This window comes from Phallusia mammillata, chromosome 5 (assembly GCF_965637545.1).
Source record: "Phallusia mammillata chromosome 5, kaPhaMamm4.hap1.1, whole genome shotgun sequence".
Taxonomy (NCBI): Eukaryota; Metazoa; Chordata; class Ascidiacea; order Phlebobranchia; family Ascidiidae; genus Phallusia; species Phallusia mammillata.
This window is the reverse complement of record NC_137256.1, coordinates 19,250,673-19,261,285: the sequence shown is the minus strand read 5'-3', so window position 1 is coordinate 19,261,285 and position 10,613 is coordinate 19,250,673. Positions and strand designations below refer to the sequence as shown.

Genomic DNA, 10,613 nt, shown 5'->3' with positions numbered 1-10,613 from the left:
TGGTTAATGATACTTAACATATTTCCCTCCATGGACCCACTGAAACCATCTCGCGGACCCCTCGGGGGTCCACGATCCCCAGGTTAAGAACCACTGCTTTATTGGCTTAAGATTGACTTTCGAGTAGCTGACATCTAGTCTACTACTCTTGCCCAAATATTTTTCGCAATATTAAATAATAAAGAACAACATGATATTCAGAGTCACAAAAAAGTTGCTTACCAGCACATTTACCTGATTTTAACGTGACTTGTCACTGCAAACTTTTCTTCTGTAACCTGACAGTCGGTAATGTTGCTTATTTTTTGTTTTTTAGAAAGGGGTTAAATTAAATTTATCTCGCTGTTTACAGTAGTAATGGTAATAAAAAGATCAAAATCCACTGGTATAGACTAAATCTGTTCATATCAAATTGGATTCATGTTTTCAATCCGTTTGCACTCTCTAACGTAAATTGTGATATTTATGAAAATGAAACTTGTTGTCAACTGGAGAAAATATTTTTGTTTTTCGGAGCAAGATAATACTATATAATTTAGGTTAATACACAAAACACGTTCAAATTAACGTTATAGTTAATACCACCATATAATTATGTCGTCAAGCCAACAACATCTTACGCCAACGTTAATAAACGTCATTATCACCCACAAAGTTTCATCAGCGTGTGGTTTACAGACGAGCACAAGAGCTAAGAAAACACATGTGACTGACCATGCACTAATAAGTTTTTAAACCCACACTGGAGGTTAAGAACCACGTTATATTACGTACAAACGTAGGTGAGAACATATGGAATATGATTGTTTTTTTCGGGCTATAAAACATGCGTCGCAACGCATGCATTAAGGCAGATTGAAATAATGTTTGTGTGCTGTATGGAATCCATGAGAAAAGCGGAACAATGACTAGTGCCTCAGACCAAGAACCACCGTACCTGAATTTTCAGCAATGGACAGAGAAATATGGTAAGATAAAACCAAACCTCAGTAAAAAAATCTATTGCGAACATTGTTATTAAAATATGCTTTTTATTTGCTTGTAATTTTTTACACCTCAATTCTTTTTGTGGAGTAATATCCTCCTGATCGAGTGTTGTTCTGGCCATTAAAAAGAAACAACATAAAAATATCCATTTTTCTTGCAAAATTATGGTTATGGGCAGATAAAAGATACGAATCTAACCAAGATGAAGAAGAACGTCAAAAACTTTGGTCGGAGAACCTGGAAATGGTGAAACAACACAACAAAGAATACTACGATGGAAAACACAGTTATCGAATTCAACAAACTCGATACAGTGATCAGGTAAGCTTTTTCAAAAACGACCAGCTATCGGATCAAAAAGATAGCCTTTCTTTACAAATTAATGCAATTTTCACAACATATAGTGTGTAGTTTATGAGTGACGCAGCACCTTATCTAGGGCTTGGTATCATTTGTCGCAGTTTAAGTTGCAACACAGTTTACGTTTTTTATATTTTTTTTACTTACTGTTAGTTTGTTATTTTTTCTGGCAAAACCACGATTACACGAACTTTTGTCCTGCAGAAAACAGAGGAGTTATCGTGGATGCGTTGTAAAGCACCACCATCACCAGCAGATGCTTGTGGTTTTGTTAGCTCAAACAGCCAAACGTCCCGCTGTTCAGTGAGTTTATGCTTGTTTGGTTGTTTCCACAACTTGTCAAACCTGCTTCTGCAGTTGTACCATCAATTTGTATTTAAACAAACGCGAAATAAACATTCTTTTATCCTAATGGCATTATTTCCTTTTTACATTTTTTTTACTCTGTTGTCTTGTAGGTGTTGCAAGGATTATCGCGGATTCATTTTTGGCTGATGTCAAAACTAAATTTTATAACAGAAATGTTTTCAAATCTATTAACTCCAAGCCCGCAATGTGTTAACTGGTATGAACGTGGCTGTGTCACTGGTGTGAGGGACCAGGAAAACACGCCCACGTGTTGGATATTCAGCGCAGTAAGCGTCAAATGTCTTTCTTTACACAGATCAGATACACAAACCTAACGGTAAAAATAACATTGTAAAATAGTGAAAAAAAGATTCTTGTGAATCTAATAAATCCAAAAATAACATTGTAAATCGGTTTAAAATAAAGTAGATGCTGTTACAAACAACTTTCATGATGTTGCAGGTATCAGCTGTGGAATCACACAACAAAATTGTCAACGGAGAATTGGTTGAACTATCAGTTCAACAGTTGGTTGACTGTATGCCTGGTGGTGATAAACCGGGACATGTTTATGATGCTTTTAATTACCTTATGAAACATGGTTCAATCCTTGAATCAGATTATCAGCAAAGCAAACCTTTTAGTGTAGGTTAAATGCAAACAAATTTGAAAGACTGTATCGTACAGTTTTTCTACGTTTACATAGCGAACAGTAAAACTAAAAAGTGGATTTAGAATGGGTTGAGGTTTTGTATAGGCCTAAATCCGCAAAGGCACTAAGCGGTTAAACATTTTATCCTTTTATTAAATTAATTTAGTGCGGCGAAGAGTGCAGATCAGCGGGGAAAATGGCAGCTGTCAAACTCATTAAATGGAAGTCAATTGAGATAAAGAATCCAGGCAATCCCGAAAAAGATTTGGAAACTGCAGTGGCACGTGTTGGACCAGTGGCAGCCTGTTTAATTTTTTCCAGTCGTGCCCAAAGTCATAAGCTGTATTCTATGTCCAACTTTCAAGGTAAGGAACAGAAATACGTTTTAAAAAAAGCTATTTTGGTACATGGACTAAATTGTCGTCAGTATATAGCGCAATTTAAATTACTTTATGGTTTAGAGCAGGATCTGTAACTTTTTCCAACTGGGGCAACACTGCCGAACTTTTATCAATCAGGTTTTGGTGGGCTGTCGGTTAGTTTTCGCGGTGTCAAAATTTTACATTGGTGTAGAAAGTTTAGCTTTTTTGTTACTTAACACGTTTAGCTTAAAACAAGCTTAAAATCGTTGCTAACTAATATTACATTTGTGACACACTGCATCTATAGTGAATAATATGCTTTCTATGTTTGTTTAAAACAACTTGTTTACTTTCCCGAATGATCATTTTATTGTTCACAGACATATTCTACGATCCGGGTCCTTGCAATGGTGACGAAGCTCATTCTGTTTTGGTAGTGGGATACGGTTGGCGATACGACCGGGAAAACATGGAAATTAAGAAGTATTGGATAATCAAAAACAGGTATAATCCTAAACTTTGCCAAATTAAGACAAGGGCGAATGTCATGTTAAACTAAACGAAGTAAAACTTTTTCTTGTGATACAGTTGGGGCACTGAACGTAGCTCCGGCTTCCACAAGATTGCTAAAGACAGAGGCAACAATTGTTGTATAGCGTCGAATGCCATGTATCCAGTTATAAGAAGAAAGTGAACGGCTATTTTTTGACCTGGGAATTTTTTTTGCTGTTGTCATTTTAAATTGCACATTCTTTAAAATCGCAATTTTGCTGTACGCGTACTTTTCCTGTTACAATTCCGGTTAATATTTGCCCTTAAATGTTAAATATTTGTGGTTTTAGAGTCTGCACCGATAAATGTATTTTTGGTGACACCCGTCTTTTTAAAGTTATGCCTAAGTTTTGTATTTACTTTATTAAGTTCTGAAATACAAAAATGTAAGAAAGTTTAGAAATGTTTGTCTGATATTTTCAAGCAGTTACAATTTTTGAGTGGTATCTTAGCTAAACATATTTTGCTCTCTAGAGATTAATTGTATTTCTCATAATGAATGAGTTACAATGTGGTAATTGTATATTACGTGTTAAGTGTGTTCAGATTTACTATTTTTTACGGGGTTCGAACCCAAGACACTCCTGGGGACGAATTCCAATGACGTTTTTTTAATGTATGTATTTTGGTCAGGCGCGCCGGACCATTCAGCCAGGTTCCTGCAGACTCCAATTTTTTTTTTGCTCAAGATCGACTTTTCGAGTATACGCCATTTAGTGGTCAGCAATTGCCAAAAAATCTTTCGTAATGTTAAATAACAAAGAACAGCATGATATTGATAATCAAATCACAATAAAGTTTACCAGCACATTTACCTGTATTTACAGCGTCTATAACAGCGGTTCCCAAACTGGGGTCCGCGGTCCTTTAGGGGTCCGTGAGGCAATTTTTGGGGGACCGCGAAGCAGTTGAAGTAATTCTATCATCTTATTTGGCGTCAGTTTGTGCCACTAAATAAGTTTAAATCAAAGTAGAATTGAGAATCGACTGGCTCCATTGCTAAACAATGGCCTTCATTGAATGACAACTATCAGAAATGCAATTGTTCGCGCACAATCGCAATGTTTTTGTCCTGTTTGTGATGTCACATGCTGTCTTTGGATGATTGTTATGCGCAATTTTGCATAACTAGCTAAAATCCTGCATCAACTTTCGTTTTTGTGGAATGCACATTTCGGCTTAGGGACCGCGAGCTCTCGAAATAATGGCAAAGGGACCGTTTTGAAAAAAATATGAAAAAGTTTGGGAACCACTGGTCTATAATCACTGCAAACATGTTTTGTTTATTGAACCATGCAGCTAAAAAGAAATTCAAACAAATAACGTGAGAGAAATCAAATTGTTAAAATAGGGCAGCATTTTGTACTTGGACTTTGTACAAAAATGTAAAAGAATGGGTAAAAAGGGTGTATATTTATCTGTTTTGGTTATCTAGTTTGTTGACGCTGCCCAGCGATTTAAATAAGTACACTTTTTTTAATGGACAAAAACATAACAAGCATTGTAACAAAGCATTTGACACAAGAGATAATTTAAAAAGAAGGAAATTTCTGCGAATACATAAAATGGAACATACAGGCTATATATCAGACTGTACCTTAAATCCTTTTTCTGGTGGCATGGGCACCGTTTATATCAGGGATCTTCAACCTTTTTGGCGCAATCGCCCCCTTTCCAAGGCACCGCCTCAAAATCGGCCCTCTATTAGATTGTTATTTGTACAAAAGTTTTTGAGCAGATGCGGGCGGTTAGCTTCGCCAAGCAACACGAAAGCTTTAATCAAAGCTTCAGTTAACAAATAATTTAATTGCTACTACAACACGCCAACTCTATTTCACGCAATTCTTTAAACGCATCTAAGAAAAATCTGTTCAATCATAGACAAAACAATATTACGATTATGCGCAAACAATTGCCTTCTTTTGTTGAAAAACAATGGGGCATTACTCAGTAGAGGAGAATCCTAAATGAGAAATCATAAATGTTTGGGAAGCGCTTGTGTAGACCAGTGCTCTTCAACCCGGGTATACTGTATACCCAAGTGTATTACGCAACAAAATTAGGGTATACAACTGAAGAAAGGTATACGAAGGGAATACAGCTGAGATCAGTGTTACTAAAGGTCACTATTGCGTTTTTATGAAATGCAGGTCGGCATTGTATCCTGAATTATGTAAGACTGACCTGCTTGTTGTCAATATTAGTGTGTCACTTTCTAGTGATGCGACGATACCAGGTTTTGAAGCGAGTACCGATGCCGAGTACCACATGTATATACTTTCGATATCGAGTACGATTACCGAGTACTTAAAAATCGTGTTATACTTAGTTGTGTATCACTGGCTAATTTATCTGCCGTGGCCGGGGTTAATGCGCTTGCAAAAAAATGTATACTCCACATTATAGCGAAAAAAATATAGGTAACCTGGCGGAACTTTTTCCCGATTTTGTCCTGTCGGAGCAACTATTGGCAAAAAGTTGCCCGTATTCTTATGGTGTAAATCGGCCTTGGATATCGAAAACTAAGATAAAATATTTCCACATCTAGTACGAGTATCGATACCACTAAAGTCGTTCGATACCGGGTACCGGATACCGGGTACTCGTCCCATCACCATCAGTTTGGGACTGTTGCGTCAGTAATGTGAATTATGAAGCAATAAGCACATACCTGGAGAGATTTTGCTTTTAATATTCTTGGAGTAAAGGATTGAGAAAAATGTCATTAATATCTGTACTGAAAAGCTTGTGCACCCCTGTAGGGTATACAAAGTTGCTTGAAAATTGTAAAAGGTATACAACAGAAAAAAAGGTTGAAGAGCACTGGTGTAGACCTATAAAAGCGAAACAAGTGTGAGATAAAGCTTGTCACCGTTGTATTCACAAAGTATGGCCTCTCACCAGTCAACCACACATAGTCTCAAAAAGGGGTGCCCTGTGGTTAATTGAATGCCCAACCTTGCTTTCCAGATCAAGAAAGTACAAACATTCCCCAGTAAACACAATGTATTCAATTGCTTGTAAATTAAAGGTAGCTGAATCTCACAGTTCTTGTACGTATTTATACAATTAGTAATGTTGGAATCGCCATTTTTTAAAGTCAAATCGCCCCCCAACTTCCAAAATTGTCACCATCGCCCCCTCGGTAGACGAAATCGCCCCCGTTGAATAAGTAGAGCGACTAACACTGAGCATAGGCTTAGGCCCGGTCTAACAACTTGTGGTAGGTGGCGCAACGGAGCATAGGCGTTTATGGTGCTATTACGGCAATTTGGGTTTAGGGTAAGAATAATTGCCGAGTCAGCACTATAAACGCCTATGCTCTGTTGCGCCACCTGCCTAAACTTTCATTTTCGCCCATACAAAACATCATAAATTAGCTATTTGTGGTATCTATAAAATGCGAGCCACGTTGTCTGCAAAATATTTCAAGTTTAGTAACGCTTCCACATTGTGAAAGTGATTTTAGTTTGTCAAAATTGAGTTCACTCGCATCAACAACACAAGGTTTAGTTAAAAACATCTACAAGAAAGGGGATTTTAAGTTCGGCCTGATTCAGTTTCGGCCCGCACCTTTTTAAGCGGGTTCGGTGCATCACTAATTAATATCGTAAAATATATGTTACGCCTAAATGCATCTTGAGCTACTTGTTCAAATATAGTTTAGTTAATTTATGATGTTTTAAATCGCGATATTGGAATTTTAGGCATTAACTCCATATACTAAGTTTTCGGTTTCGTCTATAAATATTCAAAAGTTTGGAACGAAAGCGAAACATTGGCAAAACGGCGTTACGTTTTAGTTAGGAAATATAATTAAACCAAAGTTATCAAATAAAGTATGTTATTTAAATGTGTCTGAAGAAAGGGGTTTTATTATTTATAGAGGTTCAAAGTACTGGTCCTGGGCCAGAAGTACACAGTGTGTTTGGAGCCAGCCAACTGTTCCGGTTTACTATCGTAAGGCCACTTTTCACTGCAGAGTTAAAGTTTAAAAATTTTAAATCAAAATGGGGACCAAACCAAGCTTAGTGCTTGTGTCGATCTGTTTTTACACAAGCCTTCAGAAGAGGTTGCTATGACCGCCTTTCGACGTCATTTACACCTACAAAAGTTTCACCATCGCATGGTAAGACATTAGTAAGAACCAAAAACACACATGAGACAGAACTACGTGTCGGTTAGTTTCAAACCCCACGCAATGCGCTAATACGCTGCATTGACAAAGCAAACAGAGGTGGTATTATTGCAATGTATTAAATCTTCCTACTTAAAAGTATCGCGTAATATTGTGGGTGGTTACTACGTACATATCTGTGACATATATTTGTCCTCAAAAGGTTGTGGCTGAAACCGAATATTTGGTCACAAGGCCGAATAGTTTCGGCCGAATCAGGCTGAACTATACGCGACGTTTCTGATTGCTGTTTTCCAATCAGCCTTGTGTTGTTGATACAGGTGAACTCATATATGACACTTCAAAACAACTTCTGAACAAACAATTATTAACATTGCAGACAACGTGTCCCGTGTTTTCTAGATGCAACATTTAGTTAATTACTGAACCGAAAGTGTTTAAACTGAATAGTATCGGATCCTCCAACAGGCAGCATGGTCGTCGACAACCACCGTTTATGCGACTAAATAACTACACATAATAAAAATTCAGAGTAACATTATCAGTCCATTATCGTGGAATATGTATTACGCCTAACTGGTTTCTTCAGTTCCTTGTTTAAATAGAAATTAGTTAATTTATGATGTTTTCAATTGGCGATATTGGAGAATAATAAGGCATTAATTCCATATACTCAAAGTATTCGGTATCGTTTGAATATTCAAAAGTTCGAAACGAAATCAAAACATTATGGCAAAACGGCATACTTAACCGAAATGTTTCGGCCAATTAAAACTTCGGTGCATCTCTATAGTAATTTATTTGAATATTAATTAGTTTGTAAAACTAGAATCATGTAAAAAATTGTAATAATGAACAAAATCATTTTGTTAAAATACGTGGACAAGTTCAAAATTATAAAAGTTTGTTTAGATTTAGAACGATACGTTATGGTTGGGAATAGAATTAAACCAATAACATATCATATAAAGTATGTTATTTAAATGTAAGGGATTTTATTTTTTATAAAAGTTCAATGTGCTGGTCCTGGACGATCTTTAGGCATAAGTATACGAGAAGTTATGAGCAAAGCAAATTATTATGGTATAAGTTCACTTTTTACCCCAAAGTTGTTTTACATGCTTCATTCAAAATGACAAATGTGTTTCATGCTCTGCATGTCGGAGTCAAACTTTACAAACTTAAAACAAAAATGGGACCAAATCAAGCTTAGTGCTCTGTTTTTTACACAAGCCTACAGATGTGGTTCTTATGACCGCCTTTCGACGTCATTTACTCCTACAAACGTTTCACCATTGCATGGATAAGAAAATAGTAAGAACCAAAAACACACATGAGATAGAACTACGTGTCGGTAAGTTACCTACCCAAAATAAGAAACCAGGATCCTTTGCCTGCATGTTGGATTTTTAGCGCTGTAAGTAACCGAAATAAATCTATACAACTTTTTAGATTATTAAGATAGTTTAAATTTCCTTTTACTAAGCCGCATAGAAATTTAGAAGAAAAGCATGCTTACTTTTGCCTCGCTACAGGTTTCAGCTGTGGAAGCACACAACAAAATTGTCAACAAGGAATTGGTTGAACTATCAGTTCAACAGTTGGTTGATTGTATGCCTGGTGGTGACAGACCGGGACATGTTTATGATTCATTCAACTACATTATGGAACATGGTTCAATAAGTGAAAGTGATTACCACCAGCGTTCCCCTTTCCAGGTCGAACATAAGTACTTAAGTTACAGTTTTGAATATCTACACTAGTTTTTATTTTTTGGTGTTATCTGTTTCCTGTCGCCCGAGATGTAACAAACTTAGCCACTCTAAGAAAGTAACAAACTTAGCCACTCTACGAAAGTAACAAACTCAGCCACTCTACGAAAGTAACAAACTTAGCCTCTCTACGAAAGTAACAAACTTAGCCACTCTACGAAAGTAACAAACTTAGCCACTCTACGAAAGTAACAAACTTAGCCTCTCTACGAAAGTAACAAACTTAGCCACTCTACGAAAGTAACAAACTCAGCCACTCTACGAAAGTAACAAACTTAGCCTCTCTACGAAAGTAACAAACTTAGCCACTCTAACGAAAGATCAGTAAATCATTTAGAGGCCAGCAACGGCCTGAAAGCAACACAAAAGGATCAACCTAAGGGCCATACCGTCTTATGTACGGTTTCCGTCCGAACTCTATAATTTAGCTAAAAACTGTCAAACATCGTAAAACTTTTTAACTAAAAATAAACAGAGTCAAAAGCGTGTAGGCTTTTTTGTTTAAAAATGATGTTTAATGTTATTTTGGTTTGTAATGTTTCTGCATTGTTTGAACTTAACATTTTTAATTGCGTCGTTGACAACGTTTCTTGTTTACAAAATTTAGCGCGGAAAGTGCCAGTCAGCAAATAAGGCAGCTGCAGTCGAACTTGCCCGATGGAAATCTGTTGCCATAAGAAACGAAAACAATCCGGAACAAGATTTGGAAAGAGCTGTGGCACGAATTGGACCAGTGGTTGCAACACTTATATTTTCAAGTCAAACCCAGCTGGAAAAATTTTCTGCGTCGCCGTACGATGGTAAAGGAGTAACAATATGCTTAATAAAGAGATAAAGAAAGGGGCTCTTCGTTAGATTTAATTTCATTTAACTTTACATATAACGTCATAAAGATTTGAAGTGCAAAATACAATTTCTCGGGGAAGGGATAAAGTGCGAAAATCGTTGATAAAAATATTCATACGCGTTTGACAACATGGCTGCATCTAGGACATTTAACAAGTGACAAATGAAACCGATTTGTTGCTGCGATCAACCCGATATTTCAATATTTTATTGATGAATGCTGTTTTAATATCGCGCAATATAGGTATATTTTACGATCCCGGTCCTTACAATTGGGGCCAAGCCAAGTATCATGCGGTGCTGGTAGTTGGATACGGTGTTCAGCGGAACAGTGCGGACAACGGAACGGAAAAATACTGGATTATCAAAAACAGGTATAAACCAAGTATATTCAGTTTTTTTTTTAGGTGGTAACCAAACATGACCAATTTCACAAAAATAATTATAATTGTTGTTTGCGAAATAACTACTTGCAACCGGCTCTACTGCCTATTTCTTTCATTAAGTTGGGTTATACTAAAATATGTGGAGAATTTGCATACTTTTGCACCGTTTTTTTTACGTGAACGTCAGTATATCGCTGTCGTTAATGGTTG

The 10,613-nt window shown here is 36.7% G+C and overlaps 1 protein-coding gene across 1 annotated transcript; it reads left to right on the top strand.

Annotated features, from left to right (window-relative positions):
- Window positions 1-904: 904 nt before the first annotated feature.
- LOC145229661 (procathepsin L-like) lies at window positions 905-3,403 on the top strand. Its single transcript, XM_080094995.1, has 8 exons — window positions 905-968; window positions 1,166-1,308; window positions 1,501-1,650; window positions 1,806-1,982; window positions 2,158-2,340; window positions 2,514-2,712; window positions 3,090-3,213; window positions 3,298-3,403. The coding sequence occupies exons 1-8, from the start codon at window positions 905-907 to the stop codon at window positions 3,401-3,403; spliced, it is 1,146 nt and encodes a 381-aa protein (XP_079951121.1).
- Window positions 3,404-10,613: the final 7,210 nt, after the last annotated feature.